General features: G+C 35.3%; 1 protein-coding gene across 1 annotated transcript in view; it reads left to right on the top strand.

The window, feature by feature from the left end:
* LOC125279389 (nephrocystin-4-like) overlaps positions 1–25,804 on the top strand; it is a 192,306-nt gene that overhangs the window by 122,038 nt on the left and 44,464 nt on the right. The window contains 4 exon segments of the mRNA XM_048209024.1: positions 3,167–3,222; positions 11,204–11,338; positions 17,813–17,961; positions 23,684–23,875. Coding sequence (XP_048064981.1) covers positions 3,167–3,222; positions 11,204–11,338; positions 17,813–17,961; positions 23,684–23,875 — 532 coding nt within the window.

Genomic DNA, 25,804 nt, shown 5'->3' with positions numbered 1-25,804 from the left:
TGAATGTGACCCTTCACAATAGATAATTATTTACAATGAAATTTGTTAGAGAGCTACATATGGCAATTTATCTGTTCAATAAAATATCATATTCACCTGTTGAGTAACAAAAACGGCATTTTAACATTTCAAGTCCCTCAGTTCTCGGCATCTCTGAAAAGCCAAGCTAATGTTGATTCTCGTTTTAGTGAATCAGGCTAAGACAAAAACATGTTTTGGAAGAAGGATTGATGATGTATTGACTTGTTTATTTTTACTTCAAAAATGACACCTTAAAGTATCATTAAGTCGCCACACACCATGTGCACTCTATAGGTGGTTGAGCAGGTTAATTAGAGTCTCTCATCACATCCCTCTGATTATCAGAGAGATTAATCATTAATGTTCCCTTCACAAACTCTGAAGAAAACTAGGCAGGTTTTATATCTGTTGTTCCAGACAGGAAGGTGATCCAGCTGACAAAGCACACCAGGGTGGCTGAGAGGATGTTCTTCTTAAATAAAAATCCATCCAGAACATTTACTCAGTCAGGGTTTTTGGGAAGTCACAATTGCCTGGAGCACAAGCCCCCTCAGGCCAGTTAACATAGGGGTTTCACGCTAAATGGATGGACACATCAAGGGTCTGACATTCAATAAAAAGAACATAGAGAGCTACTCCTTGGAAACCATATAATACGTACAGTACAGTCCAAAAGTTTGGAACCACTAAGATTTTTAATGTTTTTAAAAGAAGTTTCGTCTGCTCACCAAGGCTACATTTATTTAATTAAAAATACAGTAAAAACAGTAATATTGTGAAATATTATTACAATTTAAAATAACTGTTTTCTATTTGAATATATTTCACAAAGTAATTTATTCCTGTGATTGCAAAGCTGAATTTTCAGCATCATTACTCCAGTCTTCAGTGTCACATGATCCTTCAGAAATCATTCTAATATGCTGATTTGCTGCTCAATAAACATTTATGATTATTTTCAATGTTGAAAACAGTTGTGTACTTTTTTTTTCAGGATTCCTTGATGAATAGAAAGTTCAAAAGAACAGCATTTATCTAAAATACAAAGCTTCTGTAGCATTATACACTAGCGTTCAAAAGTTTGGGGTCAGTAAAAAATTTTATTTTTATTTTTTTGAAAAGAAATTAAAGAAATGAATACTTTTATTCAGCAAGGATGCATTAAATCAATCAAAAGTGGCAGTAAAGACATTTATAATGTTACAAAAGATTAGATTTCAGATAAACACTGTTCTTTTGAACTTTCTATTCATCAAATAATCCTGAAAAAACATATTGTACACAAATATTTTGTACAATTGTACACATTAAATGTTTCCTGAGCAGCAGATCAGCATATTAGAATGATTTCTGAAGGATCATGTGACACTGAAGACTGGAGTAATGATGCTGAAAATTCAGCTTTGCAATCACAGGAATAAATTACTTTGTGAAATATATTCAAATAGAAAACAGTTATTTTAAATTGTAATAATATTTCACAATATTACTGTTTTTACTGTATTTTTAATTAAATAAATGTAGCCTTGGTGAGCAGACGAAACTTCTTTTAAAAACATTAAAAATCTTAATAGTTCCAAACTTTTGGACTGTACTGTATATTTTGAAACACTTATAGGCTTTTTTTGGATAGGTTATGGCTTCACTCTACATTTTAAAGGAGGACTGATTTATGTGCACTTATTTGTTCGCCTATATTCTTTAAGCACAGATGGTTTAGCACATTCTGTCAGTGTTGCATCACTTTTGTTTGTGTCAAATCCCAAGAGTCCAATTTCAAACTCTCACAGGATTTCACAGTTGTCAGGTGCTTATCTTATAAAAATCAGTTACCAAAACAAGAGTGAGTCATAAAAAGTGTCTGGTTTAACATAAGGCAGCTTATGATCTTCTCATCCAAGCATCTGGTAATTGTGTTTGAAGAGGTTTAGATCAGATAAAGGAGCACAAATGTGCAGCAGGCATTGCAAATGAGAATCTGTCATCGAGTATCCTCATTCTCTGACCCTGTTTACACCCACTCCTAAAATCCGTCTGGGGTGATTCCATCACAGGTGGTCAGAAGTGAAGATCCTCAGTTATACCTGGTAAAGTATGTCTCTTGTGACCAGCATGGATGCATTAAATTGGTTAAAAGTTTCAGTAAAGACTTTACATTTTTACATTTCTGTTTCAAATAAATGCTTTTTTAAATTGTAAGAACATTTCATAATGTTACTGTTTTAATGTACAAAAAGCACAAAATCAAAAGTAAAAAGCCTAAAACACCCTATTTATCTTAAACATGCTTAATTTTTAATCTGAAATTTTACTGCATACGTTTTTTATTTTACTTGAGTTCCTGTAGTAGCTGTCGCACATTATTTGAAGTCCTTTCAAAGCCTTAAGTTTAAAGTTTAAAGCTTTAAGTATAAAGCAGGTGAGTATGTTGCCCATTGAAAGGTATACATAATAAACCTGTACGATGTGGTCATCTGCCTTTTTAAATTACATGAATCATCAGATAAAAAATGATTTGGATGCTTTTTAGAGAGTGATGTTAATTCTGGGTAAAAACAGGGTCTCTGTGAGGTCTTTTGTAGTGGCGTATAGAGCTGACCTCATTATCTGAACGAGGCAATGATGTTCTGTTCACTGTGACTCTGACCTCATATCTCGCCTAGCCCAGGACCTTCTACCGCTGCCAGGCTTACGTGACAAATGTGATTCATTCAGTGGGTCATTCAGGCTGTCTTTACACCATGAATGCAAATGAGCAGTCATTGGCCACATAGCCTAAGGCCCTGCCACAAATGCCACCCATGAGCCCTAGCAGTCCACATTTTCATGACATAATGCTGTGTAGACTGGAATAGTAATCTGCTATGCTACGCAAGTTCATGCGGGCCCAAGTAGGATTAAGGAATGTGATGAAAAAGAGAGAAAATTTGTAATGGTTGCATGGTTTTGAGTTTACATTTTTAAAGTAGGCTTGAAACAGAAGTTACAATAGATTTATCTTCCCATTTGTGACGTATGTCTGAGTGAAACGGCTTCTCTTCTTCTGCTGTGAAGGAGATATTTCAGTTTATGCAAATATAAACAATTGAGGAGAAAGTGAGTGTTTGAAGTGCTCTAATTTTTATTTTATTTACTTGCCTTTCAGATGAACGCATCTTGGAGCCGACGGCTTCGTCGCTGCAGTCTTCACGCGGCCCAGCGGTAAGTCACTCGAAATCATCACACGTTAAAATTCTCCTGTTTTCTCTCAGGGTGCTGTTTGCTTCTGTGTCACCAGAATGGCAGCAGTTTTAGAACAAACTCTGCTGAGCCCCAACTGTGATTTTGAAACTGGATAGAATAAGAGTGGCCTTATTGCCGTGTTCTGCTGACCCAAGCACATGGGCACTGGTTTCTGGGAGTTACGGCAGCATTGCACCATGAAAGCTTGAAGGCTTAGGGAGGGTTTGGAAATTGAAGACAGGTATTGAAGGCCAGGAATGGAGAGTGTAACACTATTCTTCAGATAGCACACTGTGTTCACTTTTTTTCACTTCCCACAGACACTCAAGAGGTTCACGACCCCTGTTGAACTGCTGATCTACAAGGTGTACAGTACAAATGTACCAAGGATAGGGCTAGATTTGATTTGATTCAGTACGATGCAAGTCGATTCAGTTTGATACGATTTTAATTTGAATTTGATTTGATCTGATTCTATTCGATTTTGGTTCGATTTGAATTTATTTGATTCTACTGTATTTTTCTTTGATTAGATTCTTTTTGATTTGATTCCATTCTAATTTGATTCGATTCAATTCGATGTAATTTGGATTTGACTTGATAAGATATGATTTTGAATTTGATTTGATTCAAACTGATTCAGTTTTGATTTGATTCAGTTCATTTTCACTTTGAGTTGAATCAATGTGATTCGATTTAATTCGATTTTGATTTGATCTGATCTGATTTTGTTTTTGTTGATGCACTGGTTGTGCAGTATGTTTTTGATTCACTAAAAAGATCCAGCTTATAAGAATCTTTTATTTATTTATTTTTTTGGATGCACCCCGCAAGGTCAATCCAATATAAAGATGTTTCTTGCCATAATTTTGCAGAACAGTCTATTTTTGTATTGCTGCCAGTACAGACTGCAAACTTGCATTAGTTTGGCCAAAGTGCTTCACAAGTAAACATTTAAAAATAGTAAAATGACAAGACTACATACACGAACTAACAAATGTTTTAAAATTTAAGAGTTGCTGCATATGCAAAGTGCAATCAAAATCAGAACAAATACAGTATATTTACTGCTCAAGATTCCCTCGATTCAAATGTCTCAATTTTTTTTAAAGATCTCCACTGATGGGCCGAGTTACAACAGAGTGAAAAAGACTGAAAAATTTGTTTACTGATAGATGAAATACTGTGTAAATGCAGTCAGGTTTTATATTTGCACTTTAATACCTGTATAAACTCCCTTCATTTTCAGATGGTGTATTGAAAGTGTCTCTGTCCGTAAAAACAATTTTGTTGGCTCGCAAACAGAAATATGTTGGATCCAAATTACTTTGGCTTTCTCTGCCTTCAGTAAAGCCTGATTTAACACTTCAGCAAAACAAAAGAAAACAAAGCAGATGCTGTCAGACCTTAAAGACCCTTTAAAATATCCAGTGACACTTCCTAGGCTCCACAGCACAGAAGGATGGATCTGGTCCGCATCGATTTTGGTACGGCACTAATTTAGAGGGACACCAATTTGGAAAGGTTGATTCAAGTGCTTTTTTCAGCGACCCTGCTGCCAGTGTTTGCTCTATAAAGCCTGAGTCCCTCGCATGGTCTGAAAAGGCTGTCAGAGCTGTGGCACATCTCTCTGATTGATGGGCTGCTCTGTCTCATTCTCAAATTTTCTCTCTCACACATGGATTCAGAGTGGAAAGCACAGACTGGTTTAGTCATTCCGCATCCAAAAAGCAAAGATAATGAATCAGATCTTGTAGAATGCTTTGTTGTCTGATATCAACCAAAAAGTGGCTTTTGTTTCACACACATTTAATGTGACCTGTTTGATTTTAAATGAATACACATCTGCTCCATGACCTAGTCTGGTTCCTTACTCACTAGGCATTATAAGGCATTATACATGCACTCCCAAATTCAAGCAACATCCCATATATCCTTCATGGAGAAGGGAATAGCAGAATGCAAACAAGCTCAGTGAAAATGTAAATCCAAGTTGGTGAACAATGCTATTTTGATTATAAACATTCTTATGATTCAGTCAGTATTATTATTAAACGGTTAGTTCCTGTCCTTGATTCTGATTGGTCAATAGCTGTGTTTTATTCACGTATCACTACACAACACCCTTAGCAACCACTCTTAGCAAAGTAATCTGTTTGTTAAGTTGGCTTGAAAAAGCCAACTTACTGATCTGCTGTATAAACTTATTATTCTTCTTCTTCTGAGCCAAATTTTAGACTGTATCTCCTCCTAGAGCTTTAAAGCTACAACCACCAAACTCAGCCCAGACCTTCAAACTGTTCTGACTCAGGTTGCTATATGTTTTCAGACTGATCCGACTTACGGTTTTCCTAAAAATGCTGATCAAACTTGGAAAAAATCCCATTGACTTTCATTGATGGAATGTCTATCTATCTATCTATCTATCTATCTATCTATCTATCTATCTATCTATCTATCTATCTATCTATCTATCTATCTATCTATCTATCTATCAAACTAAATCTATCTATCTCTCTATCAAACTAAATCTCTCTATCTCTCTATCAAACTAAATCTATCTATCTATCTATCAATCAAACTAAATCTATCTATCTATCTATCTATCAAACTATCTATCTATCTATCAAACTAAATCTATCTGTCTATCTATCTATCTATCTATCTATCAAAGTAAATCTATCTATCTATCTATCTATCAAACTATCTATCTATCTATCAAACTAAATCTATCTGTCTGTCTATCTATCTATCTATCTATCTATCTATCAAACTAAATCTATCTATCTATCTATCTATCTATCTATCAAACTAAATCTATCTGTCTGTCTATCTATCTATCTATCTATCTATCTATCTATCAAACTAAATCTATCTATCTATCTATCTATCTATCTATCTATCTATCTATCTATCTATCTATCTATCTATCTATCTATCTATCTATCTATCTATCTATCTATCTATCTATCTATCTATCTATCTATCTATCTATCTATCATAGCAACCACCCAGATCACCCAAGCAACCACCTTGAACACCATGGCAACAGCACAGCAACCACACAGAGCACCATAGCAACCGCATAGCAACCACCCAGAACACCATAGCAACCACCCAGATTACCATAGCAACCGCCTAGCAACCGTCCAGAACACCCTAGCAACCACGTAGCAACACCTTAGCAACCACCCCGAGTACCCTAGCAACTGCATAGCAACACCCTAACAACCACCCCGGGTACCTTAACAACCGCATAGCAACACCATAGCAACGACTCCGGGTACCTTGGCAACTGCATAGCAACACCATAGCAACCACCCTGAGTACCCTAGCAACCACATAGTAAATTAAAATCTATCTATCTATCCATCTATCTGTGTACCTATCTAGCTATCTATCTAGCTTTTAAAACTACAATTCTAAAACTGAAAAGCTTCAAAATACTACCAACTTTTAAAACTTCTTCAAACTTTCTGGCTAAGCTTTTTCAAGCCAACTTAAAGTTTGTCTACAAACATTTTTATCTAGTTCTCAATTGATATTGTTAATTGAAGCTTACTGTATTATGTAGAAGAGTATTGTGAGAAAGAGGTTGAGTGAACAAGTTTATTACCTTCATTCAGATTTAGCATTTTCCTTCAGGTCAGTCCTATGTTCATAATAAAAAAGTCTGTTTAAATGTCCAATGTATTATCTTGTCCTTTTAACAGTTAAGGGGTTTTCCCGTGACTGACAGAGCTAGTCAAAGCATTTGTCATTTGCGTCTTGTTCCGTATTCACAACAGTTCAGTCTTTTCAAAGTGAAAGTCTTCGCTACTGACTGACACATTATATTATATTATATTATATTATATTATATTATATTATATTATATTACTCTTGGAATTGCTTCATTTATTATCTTGTTTTTGCTTCAAAACAAAGTCTTTAAAGGATTGTTCACACAGAACACGTTTTTTTTTTGTTTTTTTTCATTCCAGTGCGCTTCTTTTCCGTTGTTTTTATTTATGTAAACACACACTAGACGGACGTCTATGACTGATGCTCTCACGTCTTGCATCTTTTGCAGCGTCTTGCGCATGAAACAACATTCTAAAAACACGGCGCTCAAGTTAAAATCAGTTCAACTTTTAAAAAATGTGTCTGCAGACCTTGTGCTTTTCCCCATTCCACTGCCCGAGTCTTGCGTTTTTTAAAGCAAAAACGCATTGTGTGAACGAGCCCTAACGTTGTGATTTATCTTGGGACTGGCATGTTTGGTTGATAACTTAGATCTCTCTCTATATATAGAATATAGTTTGAAATCCCCATGGAGAAAATGAATGGGAAAAATACTGGAACCAAGGCTGGTAAAAGTAGGCAATAACTGTTCTGCTCTATTAATGCTCATGGTGTCAAAATAAAACCTTCAACAAGTACATTTGGATGTGATGTTCAGGTGTACAGTACCTTGTTGCATTTCTGACTTATTGTGCTCTAATGCACAAGTCATATAATGAATAATGGCATCAAGCGATTCTCTGCACATCCCATATACTTTATTTCAGAGTTAGTGAGTTAAAATACTCGCTTTAGATGCATGCACTCACCCTCTATATATAGTTGATGCTTTTTAAAAAGAGCCTTTGCCTCTCTCTATCTCTTTCTCTCTTTCAGACACCACTATGCCTCCATTATTGATTTTATGTTTTTTAGTATGCATGAAAGTGAGTGTATGTCAAACAAGAGCTGGCTTTGTGAATATTGACGTGCATGATTTTTATTCTGGCCTTGTGCCTTTTCTGTTGGCATTGTGTCTGTCAGTAGTTCTTCTATCACGTGGATCTGTCTGTCTTTCCTCTCCCCCTTTTTTTCTTACTTCTCTTAGTGATGGGGGTAATAATTCATTGAGTCATTGTAGTGAGAGTCATTTGTTTTTGTGTCTGCTGTCAGTTGAGGATCACAAATACTGTTGATCTTCATCAGGGCAGCACAATACTGACCACAATGCAATATAAACCAGGGGTTTACCTTTTTTATATCGAATGCATATGGGTAAAATATAATATGTTTAAAAATGTAATATTATAAAATGTAAAAATTTACTTAGCCCTCAATTGCCCAAATTTCATGGGGCAACTGCAAGTTTAAGAGTAAAATCTTATGTTTTAATTTTACACATTTTAATTTGACATTTTTATTTGCCATTGGGATCAGTTCATCAGTTTAGATCATGAACATTTACTGTACATTTCTTTATATAGAGCAGATGCTTTTATTCAAAACGGATGTACAATGCAAGGTAAGTGACGTAAAGAGACTGTAACATGAAAAGTGCTGCATTTCAAAGTTTCAAGGGTTCATAGACCCTAGTCGTCGTGGTCTGAATTCATGTTATGTGGTCAGCTGATCACTCAGTGCAAGGCACAGTGAGTTTCAGCTGATCGGGGCTCACTGTAGTCATGCGTTTAGGCGTTATTGGGGTCAGTGAGTCATGAATTTATGCTGTATTGGGGTCAGTGGAGAAATGCTTTTAGGCTGTCCCGGCTGTATGTGTTTTAGGCTGTATTGTAGGCAGTTGAGTCATGAGTTTAACACCACTGACCCCGTCACAGTCACCCAGTCCTGTGCTATACAGATCACATCACATAGCCTATGAATCCATCAGTCGTTCTTAAGGGCAGAGAAGTGCTTTACATCAGCAACTGATGCAAACTAAAGTCTACAGATCTCTGAGCATTAGCACTGGAGGAAGACTTTTAATCAGTAATATCTCACTAAATCTGATTAAAAGCAGCACAGTTACATCACCACAGCCTTAATGTCTTCATTTAGAAAAGTATCAGAGAAATTTTATAATTCCGATACGATATTTTATCGCTAGCTGTAAAATAGGGATGCAAACTTATAATGTGCGTTTGAAAATGCGACATGTGGCATCTATTTTCCAAATTTATAATTTTATAATAATTTATAAATCTGTTGTCAGCAAAAAGGTCTTATCCAGCAAAATAAAAGCTCTATGATTTAATGTTTAAAAGCAAAGAAATTAAGACATGATCATTTTTAGTTTTGTAATTTTATCGTCGGTGTGAAAAAAAAGTACATTCATTATTATTATTAAACACTTTTTTTTAGTAGTATTATAATTATGGTAATATATTTCTTTATTGGTTATTTTTATGTAATAAAATGAGAATGTTGTATTATTAGTAAATATTAAATATAATTATACTTAATGTAATTTATTAAGTAATAAAACAACAGTGTGAATGTTTAAAAAACATGTTTAAAGAGTTTTAAAACCACATTTTAAAGCTGATATTTAAAAAAAAATTCTTGCTGGGGGACATGACTTTAGACCTCCTATAGGGTTATATTTTTGTCACCTTTTTCACCCCCTGATGAGATTGTATCCTTGGTAAATCATATAATCAGTGTTAAACGCATCCACAAAATTACTGATGAAAATGTTTGTTAACCTTAAAGTTTTCTTTTTGATTTTGTGAATGGTAATGGATGCAAGAATGCACAGTGTGATGATTATTATTTGTATTAATTAAAACATAAAATGACAACATTGCAAGCTATTAACAATGCTTTTTGTTTTTTCACTACAAGGACAGTTTGCATATGATTTTGTGTCAGAGCTGTGTCATTCTTCTACAAAAATTAATTCTGTTGTAGTAAAACTGAAAAAAGAAAAAATATGACGTCAAAATTTAAAGGATATTTTTGTACAAAGACAAAAACTTAAACTGAAAAAATGCATATGAAAATCAGATATTTAGTTCCTAATAAAGTCACAATCTTAAAGGGTTAGTTCGCCCAAAAATGAAAATTTTGTCATTTATTACTTACCCTCATGCCGTTCCAGACCCGTAAGACCTTCGTTAATCTTCAGAACACAAATTAAGATATTTTAGTTGAAATCCGATGGCTCCGTGAGGCCTGCATAGGGAGCAATGACATTTCCTCTCTCAAGATCCATTAATGTACTAAAAACATATTTAAATCGGTTCATGTGAGTACAGTGGTTCAATATTAATATTATAAAGCGTCGAGAATATTTTTGGTGCGCCAAAAAAAAAAAAAAAAAACGAATTATTTAGTGAAAACACTGCTTCAGGAAGCTTCGAGCGTTATGAATCAGCGTGTCGAATAATGATTCAGATCACTTGTCAAACCACCAAACTGCTGAAATCACGTGACTTTGGCGCTTTGAACCGCTGATTCGACACACTGATTCATTATGCTCCGAATCTTCCTGAAGCAGTGTTTTGAAATCGGCCATCACTAAATAAGTCGTTATTTAGTTTTTTTTTGGCGCACCAAAAATATTCTCTTCACTTTATAATATTAATATTGAACCACTGTACTCAAATGAACTGATTTAAATATGTTTTTAGTACATTAATGGATCTTGAGAGAGGAAATGTCAGTGCTGGCTATGGAGGCCTCACTGAGCCATCGGATTTCAACAAAAATATCTAAATTTGCGTTCCGAAGATCAACGAAGGTCTTACGGGTGTAAAACGGCACGAGGGTGAGTAATAAATGACAGAATTTTCATTTTTGGGTGAACTAACCCTTTAAAGATGCAAAAATTAATGACTGTGTCAGAAAACATTTACACAAGTTTATAATGTTTCTTTTGTTATTTTGACTACAATGGAGACTCAAATTAGGAGCATAAGGCAAACAGGAACGGTGTAACATTCACAGTGAAGAAAGAGAAATTAGAGCTTGTATGAAAATATGTGCGTAGCGGCATCCAAAGCTGGATCTGTCACATTTATACCTAAACAGGTTTCTAATTTCATCCCGCTTTTGTGTTGGCTGGATGTTGGCATTATGTAGATGCCAGCTGCGGGGGATTGCCACACCGTCAGATGCTTTTGCTTGTTGTTTCGTGCGATAAATGTGTATTAATTTTTTTCATTCTTTTTTTCCTCTTTTCTCTGGTTCTGTTCTTCAGCTGTCTCTCTCTCAGCTGGTTGCGACTTCACGCTACCCGACCATGAGCCACACGGTGGGGTCTCCATGGCAACAACAGCTCCCCTCTCTGCTCTCTCCCTCCCTGATGGCATCGGCCCACCAGCTGTCACATGTCGTAAGTTTTCCACCCACATATGCACACACACACTCAAACGAATACAGAAATGTATATATGCTCTTTTAAAACAAAGCACAGAGATACATTCATGCAAAAGAATAAAACACCTACACTCAAAACATTTGTGGCATAGGCGCATTAAAGAAAAACACACAATCATTACCTCAGTAAACACCATACACCACAAAAACCACACTAAACCTGTTGATACCAGCAGGAATTTCATACTAAAATGTTTTTTTTTAACATGCTTGAGCTGCAAGTGTTCGCTACCATTTTGCAGGTTAAAAACTTTGCTGAATCAAACTGCAATATAAAAGTGTCCCATCTAAGAGCATCATTAACTTTGGCATCAGTTTGACAAAATTAGCTGCTTCTTGATCATGTTTCATTCTTGCGTAATAATCTACTGTAAGTCATATTTCTTAACCAAAAAAAACAGGAGAGATACACCAGAACCTTGAAATCTGGTCTGGTATATATCCAAATTTTGATTTTGATGGCTGTAACACACTCCAAAAAAGTTGGGACAGAGGCATGTTTACCACTGTGTCACATCACCTTTCTTTTTAATTACACTTTTTAATCATTTGGGAATTGAGGATACTAATTGTTGCAGTTCTGCAAATGGAATTTTTGCAAGTGGAACATCTGCTCAACTGTCTGTGGTCGTCATTGTCTGATTCTCCTTATCATGATGTGCCATACATTTTCAGTAAGAGAAAGATCTGGACTCTAGGCAAGCCAATCAAGCACATCCCTTCTATGGTGTAGAGTGTCTACGAAGCACGTGCAGAATGAAGGTGCGTGAATTTGCGTCACGTGAAGATGTGCAACCAGTAGAAGATTGATTCATCATTGCATGACCTCTTGGCTGAATAAAAAGAGAGATATTTTTGCAGTTAAGTCCAGTAGGTTGTATATTTTTACATTTTGAATGTATTACTATATGTTATATGTTGAATTCATGTTTATAAAAAAGACGCTGTAGACCGTGATGTCATATCTTGACCATTGAAATTTCGCACGTTCAGTGACCGCAGTTCTGGCCTGGCATTGTCTTGCTTCCCAGGAAAGATGTCATCTTGATGGCAGTATATGCCTCTGTACAATCCCAATATACACCTCCACTTCAATTTTACCTTCACACATATGCAAGTCACTAGGGGTGGAACGGTTCCGATTTCTCACGGTTCAGGTTGTCTCACGGTTTTAGTGTCACGGTTTCGGTACAGTTCGGTATGTTCAGTTAAAAATAGGACAATTGTCAAATTAAAGGTGCCCAAGAATGATTTTTCACAAGATGTAATATAAGTCTAAGGTGTCTCCTGAATGTGTCTGTGAAGTTTCAGCTCAAAATACCCCATAGATTTTTTTTAATTAATTTTTTTAACTGCCTATTTTGGGGCATCATTAACTATGCACTGATTTACACTCGGCGCCGCCCCCTTAAATCGCGTGCTCCCTGCCACACGAGCTGTCGACTATATTACAGCGCATTTACAAAGTTCACACAGCTAATATAACCCTCAAATGGATCTTTACAAGATGTTCGTCATGCATGCTGTATGCATGCTTCGAATTATGTGAGTAAAGTATTTATTTGGATGTTAACGTTTTATTCTGAGGCTGTCCTCCGTGGCTAACGGCTAATGCTACACTGTTGGAGAGATTTATAAAGAATGAAGTTGTGTTTATGCATTATACAGACTGCAAGTGTTTAAAAAATGAAAATAGCGATGGCTCTTGTCTCCGTGAATACAGTAAGAAACGATGGTAACTTTAACCTCATTTAACAGTACATTAGAAACATGCTAACGAAACATTTAGAAAGACAATTTACAAATATCAGTAAAAATATCATGCTATCATGGATTATGTCAGTTATTATTGCTCCATCTGCCATTTTTCGCTGTTATTCTTGCTTACCTAGTCTGATGATTCTGCTGTGTGCAGCTCCAGATGTTAATACTGGCTTGTGTAATCCCTTGAACATGGGCTGGCATTATGCAAATATTGGGGGCGTACACCCCGACTGTTGCGTAACAGTCTGTGTTATGTTGAGATTCGCCTGTTCTTCGGAGGTCATTTAAACAAATGACATTTATATAAGAAGGAGGAAACAATGGTGTTTGAGACTCACTGTATGTCTTTTCCATGTACTGAACTCCTGTTATTCAACTATGCCAAGGTAAATTCAATTTTTGAATCTAGGGCACCTTTAAGATAAAGAAAATAAAAACAAATAATCTAACTACAAGACACAGCACAAATAAATACAAACAAACATATAAAAAACAATGCTTTACAGGTTTTTCAGGTATCTAACAGCTTTCAGGTACAGAAATTGAATAAAGTAATCTAATATAAAATAACACTTTATATAAACTTCTTTGAATAATTAAATAAATTTGAACTGTAAATGACTGGTCATAGAGCTTTTGGCACCTCATTGAACATTTGTTTACAAAGAGTAACTGTTTTGTCCATGTTCTTTTGATCATTGCTGTTGTAACGTAGTGGGAAACCAGAATGCATTTCCATCGACTGTTTTGCACGTTGTTTTCAACATACCATATTATAGATGCGTCGTCAGATTTGGGATAAACCACGGTGCAAGCGTGTGCCAAACTGTGGGTGGAGAACCAAACAGTTCGATTTTTTACAGTGAACCGTTCCACCCCTATAATTCAACAATGCTGTTTGCACTGATGCACCCCCATACCATGACAGATGTTTTTGTACTTTTGTACCTGTCGCTGATGAAAGTCTGGATGGTCCCTTTCATCTTTGGGTCTGAAAAGACATGCCGAAACATGGACTCATCTGACCACAGCACATATTTCCACTGTCTTTTAGACCATCTGAGATGATCTCGGGGCCAGAGAACTTCTGTATTGAATAGATGTATAGCTTTCTCCTTGCGTAACAGAGATTCATGTTGCATTTCTTGATGCAGCGGCAGACTGTGTTAAGTGACAATGGTTTTCCAAAGTACTATGAGCACATGTGGCTATATTTAACACAGTAGCATGATGGTTTCTTATGCAATGCCATTTGAGGGCTTGAAGGTCATGCACATTCAATGGAGGTCTCCTGCCTTGCCCTACACAGACTGAGATTTCTCGATTCCCTGAATCTTTTCACAGTTCGATGTATGGTAGATGGTGAAAGATGGAAATACTTTGCAGTTTTACATTGAGAAATGTGATTTTTGAATTGTTTGACATTTCTCTTATGAAATTTGGCACAAAGTGGTGAGCCATAACCCATCTTTGCTTGCAAACACTGAGCCTTTGGTGGATGCCCCTTTTATACCCAAACACGATACTCTCACCTATTACCATTTCACCTGCTAGTTGTGAATTTGGATATTCTGTAATCTTTTCACTTTTATTTTGCCCTGTCCCGACTTTTTTGGTGTGTGTTGCAGCCATCTCTATCAAAATTTGTTTTTATTTTTTTACATGCAATTAATTTGGCCAGTGAAAACATTAACATTTTTTATTTGTACTTTTGTCAGTTAAATAAATGTTAAGATTCTTACAGATTATTACAGATTCTTGATTCTTGATTGCATTTTAAAAAATGTCCCAATTTTTCTGGAATTTGAGTTGTATATCCATTAGTGATCACTTGAGCTCTGAAATGCATTCATATAATCAATCAAGTCTTTAGTGTCACATGATCATTCAGAAATCATTCTAATATGCTTATTTGGTGATTGATTGTTTATAAATGTTGATAACATTTGTGCTGCCTAATATTTTTGTGATACATATTTTTCTTTACTATTATTTTAACAGCTTTTTACATACTGTAAGACTTTTTCACTATCAGGCCGAATGTTTATTGTTGTACCTAAGGTGTTATGAAATAAGGATTAGACTGTACATTTCCCTGATAATGTAGAAGCTGGCGACAAGTGATACTGCTTTTTTAGGTACATAATAGAGTGAGCGCACTATGTAGAAGGATTATTACATAAAAAAGTAAACATTCCCAGGCTAGCTACAAAGAAAATATATACAGATAATATTATATGAATTATACAGTATGTGTTAACTAGTGTAATGTACCTCGTTGTGTAAAAATATACTGTATTAGATATTAGAGCACATCATTATAGGTGTTCCACAGGACCGTTAGCTAACCGTGCTGAGAAATCTGAGCTGGGAACGGTTTGTAATGGTAATGTGATTGTGTTATTTTAATGGAAATACAGTGTGGTTAGATACAGCCTGTATAGAGTGGGAGCATATCACACATTTTGCACGAGGATATCCACAGATATTATGTTAATCATGTGTGGGAGCATGTATGTTTATGCTGTTGCCTGTAGTCATGCGGTACATTTAACTATATGATGCTTTGTTACCTCCTCCACAGTTGTTCGAGGCTGTTTGTGCCACACATGGGCTATACTGACAGAGATTACGGAGGAAATTTCTGCTATGCTCAAATTCCTGCATGCTAGTCATATAATTTCTGGGTTGGATTGTGGGTGATTTTGTGATGGTGTTGAATTATTCCCTGTGCATTATTTTTCTTTTAATTAATCTCATGTTTCTATCTTCCGATCCTTTGCTGGTTTTGGAAGGAAAATTGTGAACATCCTGTGCTGTATACCACTTTTATACAGATGCAACAAATGCAGAATGTTAATATTCATTTGCAATTTGGCTAAATTGCTGCGACTGAGTTTTTTAAGTAGACTGTTTAGTATATGTATGTGTGTGTGTGTGTGTGTGTATAGTGTACATGTTTGGATGTGATTGCGGATGCATACCAGCATGCCACATCTACATCTAGGCCTACATTTATTCATTTTGCAGAGACAAATGCAAATGGGGATTGCTACCACACAAGCAATTCATCAAAAGTGGGCAGTGCCATTAGAAGTGCAATACAAAAAACTAAAGTTTGCCAGGAAAGAGCAAGGTAATAGAGTAATATAATATACAGTACACTGCTGTTTAATCATTTGGGTCTGTAAGATTTTTTAATGTTTTTGAAAGAAGTCTCTTATGCTCTCCTTATGCATTTATTTGACCAAAAATAAAGTACAAACTTTTTGTGAGATATTAATGCAATTTATAGTAACAGGTTTTTTAGGCAGCGGCTATTTGCACTAAGTGCAAATATCGATAGATGCTATTTACACTAAGTGGAAATAGTGATAGATGCTATTTACACCAAGTGAAAATAGCAATATATTCTGTTTACACTAAGTGACAATAGCATCTTTTTCTTAGCGATATGCTATTTACACTAGGTGAAAATAGTGATAGATTCTATTTACACCAGGTAAAAGTATCAGTTCTTTGCAATAAGAGTAAATAGTAATTAGATGCCATCTATACTTTTGTATATTGGCAGATACTATGTGCACCTCAGTATTTTTGTACATTAACAGGATGCAATAATATCATAGAGTGTAAATTATTATATTTATTAAAATTATTAAATGGATGCTGCCTTATTGGGAGAATAAAAACCCTCCCTACAACTTCCCCTAATCTTACCCAATAAACACTTTTAATACTGTATTATTAAACACTCGTTCGCAGTTTATTTCCACTTTTAGAACATTATTTTCATTTTTATTGAAAATAAATGCGAGTTCGGCAAACCCGCTTCGATCGCGTTAAAAGCCAGGTCTGTTGGCCTTACTTGCTACTGCTGCACCACTGAAGATGTTGAATTTTTGTCAACGTTTGCCAACAAGGGACACTATATGCACTTAGTTTAAACAGACGCTGTTTTTTTTTTTTTTTTTTTTTTTTTTTAATATTTAGAAATGTAATTTATTCTTGTGATGGCAAAGCTGAACTTTATAGGACAAAAAAAGTGTACCTTGATTCCAAGATACTGTGTAAAGCTCACCAATCAGATTAAAGCTTGCCTGATTGAGAAAATACTTATACCAGAAAATACCAGTTTTTCAGTATTACAGATCAGATGGTCAGTGAACAGACTGTCTGTGGCCTGTGGGTGTGTTGCCTGATGCTAGGTAAGGAGAATAGAAAATGCCGTAATTGGTTTTTGATCAACTCCTTATGGAAGAGTTTTACCTTCAGGCATTTCATAAAGAACTTGAAGTTCTTGTAGAGCGTTTGGTTGTTAGGTTTCTGTTGGCTGTGGTGTGTAATTTTTGGTGAAAGATTCCAATAATAAATGGTTTTGACAGAGTTGTCTCTGAACTGCTGACCTCTTTGTTGTCTTGACATTCTCACTTGCTTTTTTGCACATTTTAGATTTTATTTGTTTTAGATTTACTGATGAAATATTCTCAGTGTTTTTCTGAGTTCACAAAGAGAGAGACAAGATTTATGAGCCAAAACTTCATCAAAGCCTCTGGGTTTTTGTTTTGCTGGATCTGCTCCTGAATTTCAGTCCAAAATGACATCTGAATTTGTCTTTTTTTTTGTTTGTTTGTTTTTTTCCATGTGTTTATTTAAATTGAATAAGGAGCGTCCAGTTGCCGGCAGCATAGCTCACCTGGAGCTGAGTGTGCAAGAGAGAGAGGGAGACAGACGTGAGGAAGAGGATGAGATGCAGGAGCTGACCTTCACCCCAGTGCACGCCCCTGTCATCACCCTCGGAACACACGCTGCTGGGTGAGAACCATACAGACACACTAACAAGGAGCCATATTCTTCACTCAAGTATATATATATATATATATATATATATATATATATATATATATATTGGTCATTGACGACTAAGGTTTTTAAAAGTGTAAAAAAAAACATAATGGAGATATAATTAATTGTTAAAGTGTTAACAATGAGATTATGTTGTTTTTATAATCAATTAACACTCCTTTAGTAATTTTTTACAAGATGGACAAAAATTTGTCACCAAAAATGTCATTCGGTTTAACCAAAGTTTTGGTTTTACTGAATGACACTTTTGGTTATACCGAATGACGATATTTTCAAACATTTTTCTGGACTTTCTTTCTCATAACAAATCAATGACTTCTACACATAATTTTAATACCATTTTGCACTATGTTGATATATGATATTAAAATCATGCCAGAATAAAAAATATATACATTTATTACATTTTAAGATATTTTAATCACAAATGAAATGGCTGTATTGGCCTTTGGACGGTTAACCCGAATGACCTTTTGACACTTTAAAATCTTTAAAATACATTTATATGTAGCAAAATATAATTAAAGGTGCCCTAGAACTTTTTTTAAAAAGATGTAATATAAGTCTAAGGTGTCCCCTGAATGTGTCTGTGAAGTTTCAGCTCAAAATACCCCATAGATTTTTTTTAATTCATTTTTTTAGCGGCCTATTTTGGGGCATAATTAGAAATGAGCCGATTCATGGTGTGTGGCCCTTTAAATCTCATGCTCCACGCCCCAAGAGCTCGCACTTGCCTCAAACAACATAAAAAAAGTTCAAACAGCTAATATAACCCTCAAAATGGATCTTTACAAAGTGTTCGTCATGCAGCATGACTAATCGCGTAAGTATGGTATTTATTTTGATGTTTACATTGATTCTGAATGAGTTTGAAGCTGTGCTCCGTGGCTAACAGCTAATGCTACACTGTTGGAGAGATTTATAAAGAATGAAGTTGTGTTTATGAATTATACAGACTGCAAGTGTTTAAAAATGAAAATAGCGACGGCTCTCTTGTCTCCGTGAATACAGTAATAAACGATGGTAACTTTAACCACATTTAACAGTACATTAGCAACATGCTAACGAAACATTTAGAAAGACAATTTACAAATATCACTAAAAATATCATGTTATCATGAATCATGTCAGTTATTATTGCTCCATCTGCCATTGTTTGCTATTGTCCTTGCTTGCTTACCTATTCTGTTGATTCAGCTGTGCACAGATCCAGATGTTCTGCCCTTGTCTAATGCCTTTCATAATGTTGGGAACATGGGCTGGCATATGCAAATATTGGGGGCGTACACCCCGACTGTTACGTAACAGTCGGTGTTATGTTGAGATTTGCCTGTTCTTCGGAGGTCTTTTAAACAAATGAGATTTATATAAGAAGGAGGAAACAATGGAGTTTGAGACTCACTGTATGTCTTTTCCATGTACTGAACTCTTGTTATTCAACTATGCCAAGGTAAATTCAATTATTGAATCTAGGGCACCTTTAAAACCTTTTGTATTCAATAAAATCTAGTTACCTTACATACTTTGGATGTCATATCTTTGTTTTTTATTACTATTAAGGCCTTTGGACAAAATTACCCGTCATGTCATTGACCCGTATATGGATATAGAACATAGTTTAGTGAATGGATATAGACAGACAGGCAGATAGACAGACATCACTCTATATCCCCATCATGCATGAATTTGCTGCTTTCTCTAATGCCAGTTTCTTTCTCAATATCCCTTTCTGTTGCCCTTGCTCCATTTTCAATACACCAACATATTTGTTTATGTCATGTTTATTTTAGCTGAAGTATTTCAGGGGCTTGTGGACTTGTGCTGTCCCTTAAAAGTGGCAACAGTTCTGCTAAAACTGTGAGTTGAGATGGCCATTTAAAATCTCTGGGAGTACAGAGTTGTCATTCAGGAGCTGTTCTGTGTCACATCATCATCTAATACCAAAGACAGTCGACAGGCCAACATTACTTATGTCTGACCCTGCAGATTCACAGAGCGCAGGGAACCAATGTGTGTCACTTAAAACTTTATTTAAAATAAGAGCTCTAATTTGAGTCAGTTGTCATATCTGATTGAGACCTCTGAAATTAAAATTGAAGTCTGAATACTAAACCATGTGGAATGAGTTGAGTTCTTTAATTTGGACTGGAGGTGAATTTACATTTTTTTTTTTCTATGTGAGGGATTTTAATTTGGTTAGATTTGAAAGTGTGTGTGTTTTAGGAAGAGCTCGGATTATCACAGACAAGGACAGAAGTGCTTTTGATTTCCCTGGGATATTATGATAAAACATTTACATAATAGCAAAATCTCTTGTCTCTTATTCAGGGAGTTTTAAATGAGTTGCTGGTTATGAGTACAAATCCCACTGGTCTGTTGTCATATGCAAGAAACCAATAGAAATCAAAAAGACTATCTAGGTAATTTGGTTTTAAAAGACATTTATACAATGTTTTTAAAAAAAAATAATAATTTTCAATTAATACTTTTTTTTTTAAACTAATTTAATCATGCCCACCAAACTCAATTGTGAAATGTATTGCTGTGGACTGTATAGGATAATGTTCAATCAATCAATAAATCCCCTTTTTGTAATGTTTATTTAGTACTTTTGTCTACCACAATAATATTTTTGAATTACCTTCATTTAGCAAATACTAATAGTGCTATTTAACTGTGATTTGTTTTAATTACATAATCAGCATATCATGTAATTAATTCAATATATGTTTAACTGATTATATATTAGTAGCTAATGCATATGAATTAAGTTAAAGAAATGATTACCAAAACAGATGACTCTGTCGCTTTCAGTCTCTATCTGCCCTCCCTCTTTATCTTTCTTTCATTTTTAATCTTTTTTTCCCCGTGTGGATCCTGGTAAGGATATATTGGGCGGGCGAGTGTGAAAATAATAAGCAAGGATTATTAATGTGTAATTTAGCATAAAATTACATGATCCATAGGTAATATTATGTTCGTCTTTGACTGTGGCAATTAATAGCCTCTGGTATAAGTGTAGACCTAATTACTGTGTCTCCTAATTAGTTTTGTGTCACTGGAAGAACATATTAAAGTCCTGCTGTCATTGCGCTCATATATATTTTTGCTCTTCTGTAATGTCGAAAAAGCTCTCGTTAGGGCTTCCTAAATATAATTCCTAAATAAACAGCTTCAGTATGGGGGGACACAGGGAAACAGTATGTAATCCCCTACAGTATGTAATCCCCTACATTGCTCATAGGGATTACATACTGTGTTTACAGGGATTATGAAATGTGTTATGTGTATGTGAATGTTTATGTGGTTTATATACACTACTGTTCAAACGTTTGGGGTCAGTAAGATTTTTTAATGTTTTAAAAGAAGTATCTTCTGCTCACCAAGCCTGCATTTATTTGATTAAAAATACAAACAAAAACAGTAATATTGTAAAATATTATTCCAATTTAAAACAGCTGTTTTCTATGCCAATATACAGTAAAGTGTAATTTATTCCTGTGATCAAAGCTGAATTTTCAGCATCATTACTCCAGTCTTCAGTGTCACATGATCCTTCAGAAATCAATCTAATATGATGATTTGATGCTCAAGAAACATTTATGATTATTATCAATGTTGAAAACAGTTATTTACATTTTTTATTTCATGATGCTATGATGAATAGAAAGTTCAAAAGAACAGCATTTGTCTGAAATCTAAATCTTTTGTAACATTAAACACTACCGTTCAAAAGTTTGGGGTCAGTAAGAATTTTAATTTTATTTTGGGGGGATAGAAATAAAATTAATCAATACTTTTATTCATCAAGGATGAGTTAAACTGATCAAAACTTACAGTAAAGACAATTATAATGTTAGAAAATATTCTATTTTAAATAAATGCTGTTCTTTTGAACTTTCTATTCATCGAAGAATTTTGAAAAAAAAATTGTACACAACTGTTTTCAACATTGATAATAAGAATGAATGTTTCTTGAGCATCAAATCATCATATTAGATTGATTTCTGAAGGATCATGTGACACTGAAGACTGAAGTTATGATGCTGAAAATTCAGCTTTGATCACAGGAATAAATTACACTTTACTATATATTGACATAGAAAACAGCTGTTTTAAATTGGAATAATATTTCACAATATTACTGTTTTTGTTTGTATTTTTAATCAAATAAATGCAGGCTTGGTGAGCAGAAGATACTTATTTTAAAACATCAAAAAATCTTACTGACCCCAAACTTTTGAACGGTAGTGTATGTGTTTGTGTACATGAGGAAGTATATGTCCATGCAAATTTTATATATTTTGATTAAAAATTATGACGGTTAAAGTTTATGATAGATTATGAGGTTATTTATGTTTATTTGGAATAATATGCATCAATTATTAAAGGTGCTAAAGAAGATCTTTTCGTCGACTGAGAAACCAAACCTGTTAATGAGTTTTTGAAATGAGCGCATGCGTAAGAACAACCCCCCTCCTTCACAGCTCATTTCGAGGGAACGCCTCCCAAAACTCGTGCACGAGTATTGGAACACGAGTCTTTGTTTACCACCGGCATTCGCTGTATCGTGTTAGTGGATTCATTATGTCGGACTCACCGCAGGTAACTCATAATCTGCAGTTGTTACTCCTGTCTCCTGACAAAAACATTGCATGCGGCGCCTGTGGAGTGTGGAAAGTTACTGGAGCGCGCAGCCACGCACTAACGTCATGGCAGTGAGTGACAAGCCAGAGGGCCAATTGGCTGATTGGCTGATGTTTTTAAGGCCCTACCTCGTGCACAGATGATGTATATTAATATTATTCCTTTCAGTGCACCTAATAAATAGTCTTTTATCAGTTAGTAAAGACAGTTTCAAGTAATATTGCAAAAATGTATAAAACAAAACATCCTCTTTAGCACCTTTAATTCGTCATAAGACTTGCAGTAAGGAAGTAAATAGTCAATTTTGACATCATGTTGACTGTATTTGCTTTATTTGCTATCTATGAGATGGTGTGTATATATATCCACCTTTTTGCTTTCTCTTGGTGCATTTTTTTTTTCTGTGTCCAACAGGGCATATTTCAAATGCCTTTATCTTTGTGCGACAGTGCAAGTCTTTCAGGAAAGAAGACGTTTCTGAAGTCTTTAAGAAAATGCTTGATGTAAGCCTCTCAATACCATGTATATCATCTCATGTGTGCGATCCCTTTTAAGATATAACAGCAGGACATATTACCAGATCACACAAGAGGATTTCATAGTGGCTCTAACATTTCACACAGAACATGCTGCGGCTAAAAGGGATTTTTACAACGTTGTACATGTTGAAATGCAGTGAAGAGATACTGAATGTACCCGATAACGCACAGTAGGCAGCCACATGTGTTTACTGCTCTGTGTTCTGTGTTGTTTTGACAGCACTTGGCAGCTTCAGGTGTCTGTGCAGGTACAGTATTGTGACTAAAGATCTATGAAGCACAAAAAACTGAAAAAGGCTCAGTAGTAAGGCAGGTGTTCAGTAGTGAAATGAAATGCTTAGGTAATTGAATGTACTGGAAATCTATTGTACTGCATTATGCTTAACATATCATTAGAAATGTCACAAAATTTATATATATATATATACTGTATATTCTACTGACAGCCAATTTCTAGCGGTGCAAATGTGATTTCTCTATCTCAGCTCCTCCAGATCGACCTCCCGGAGATCTTTGGCCCAGCTCTTCTCCTCTGGTTTTCCTCAGATCCTGGACCATCAGAACCATGTGGCTGAGGTTTTGGATCCTTCTGAGCCTGTCAACTTTGACCTCCAGAGAGAAGAAACAGATCACCTGCTGGCCAACACTCTCATTCTGCAGTTCCTGGCCTTTACCAGGTACTTTTGAATGTCAGGCCATCTTAGCTGCACTGTTTTATTGTTGCAGTCTTTTTTATCTGTGTGCGTTAAAATCAGTGAGACTGCATCTTTTAATTAAAAAATGGTTCACTAAAATAGTTTGCTGCTTGTTGAAAATATTGTTTTCCTTATTTCATGCAATCTATTGAAATTTTAGACAAATGTCCAGACAAATACAGACATACTGGCAAATAATGTGAATGTTTCATTTTGTCTAACATCATCTGTCTGGAATAATCATTTATTCAAGTACTCTGCAAAATTAAATTATTTCACTTGGTTACTTGTGTATTCCAGGAAAAACTATTCTAAGCAATGTTTGGGAAAAAAAAGCCAAAATATGATTGAAAACATATTAAAACTTTATAATAGTATTATGTAGTGATATAATATGGTAGTGTTTTTAATAATGAATTGCAATATGACTTCATCTGCTTAGAAAGATTCACAGGCAGATCTGTGTAGAGCAGTATGTTCTAGTCTACAGCCTTTACGAGCAGTGCTGAAACACTAGCTATTAAACAGAGGATGTCAGGTCCTTTATTTCATTAGTAATGCAGCTCTTCAAATGCTGGTTCAGGGCCAAGCATCTCTGGCTAACTTCTCTCTGCCTCCAATCAGCCAATGTCCATATATCACACAAGTATTGATGCTAACTTGTCCACATAAGAAACAGCACTTGTCAAGTGTGCTTGTGACAGACCCGGGCACCTCTGTTCTCAGATCAGGCATTGACAGATTTAAAGCACAATCTCCCTCTCTTTCACTTGTATTTTCTTTGCATCTTTCTCACTGTCTATGTCAGGTTGTTTTATTTTTCAAATTGGAGGAGAAGGTGATGAAATAGTTCTCTTTTCAGCCTTTTAAAGCTTTGAGATCCATTTACTAATTTATTATTAGGGCTTCAGGGCTATCCATTTAACACATTTAATACAATGAAATGTGGTTAATTGTACAAAAAAATAATAATAAATCCTTTTTATGTATACATTTATCGTAGGGTTTCCGAAACGGGGGTTTGTGAGTTGATGAACAGCTAAAATAATGAAAGTTAAAATAAGGGCCCGTCCACACGGAGATGCATTTAGGTGCATACTCAAAAGTATCGTATAGGTTCGTCCGGCATTTTTGGAGCCTGAAACCGCTATTTTTTTTTAAACCAGGTCCCAGAGTGGATAAATCCGAAAACGACACCCTTGCGTTTTCATGCGTACAGCCAATCCGTATATTTTATGAAACTATGATGTCATCATCCCATGTGTCAACCAAAGTCAGAAATCGCTACGTCACGTAACAGCAACAACAACAACAACAATAGTGGACCACATGCTTTTGTTCGTGCTGCAGAAGCTACCGACCCTATTAGCTTCAATAAAATAAAGCTTTATTTCTAAGTTTTACTAAGGTTTGTATACAGCGCGCAAGGTTTATGCGCATGCTCCAAGTCATATTCTTTGTTTTTAGTGTATCTCTGTGACAGAATTACAGTGACACATACTGATCTGGCATGTATACTACATTGTTTCGAGTCGGTTTCAGTGGTTTCGTGTGTTCGCAGACATTTCTTGAGAGGAAGGGAAAAAAAAGATCGGATAGGGAAAGCTCTGGCTTTGTGTGGATGTAGCCTAAATAAAAAGGGCTGCACAATTAATTGAAATAAAATTTGAAATAGTGATATGGCTTAATGTGATAATCAAATTGCAAAAGGCTACCATTTTAGTCTATCACAATATATAATTTTTCAAATCATACAGCCCTATACTGTAAATAATTATATATTGGATTTTCTTGAGGTTCACTTACAATGTTAGTAAGGTTTTTGTTTGTTTGTTTGTTTATTTTGTACAAAAAGACATAAATGCAGAAAAAATATTTTCAACCCTCATTCTGACCCTCTGTCTGAAATGA

This window comes from Megalobrama amblycephala, linkage group LG12, assembly GCF_018812025.1.
Source record: "Megalobrama amblycephala isolate DHTTF-2021 linkage group LG12, ASM1881202v1, whole genome shotgun sequence".
In the NCBI taxonomy this organism is placed as follows: domain Eukaryota; kingdom Metazoa; phylum Chordata; class Actinopteri; order Cypriniformes; family Xenocyprididae; genus Megalobrama; species Megalobrama amblycephala.
The sequence above is the reverse complement of the archived record's forward strand: the minus strand, read 5'-3'. Positions and strand labels throughout refer to the sequence as shown.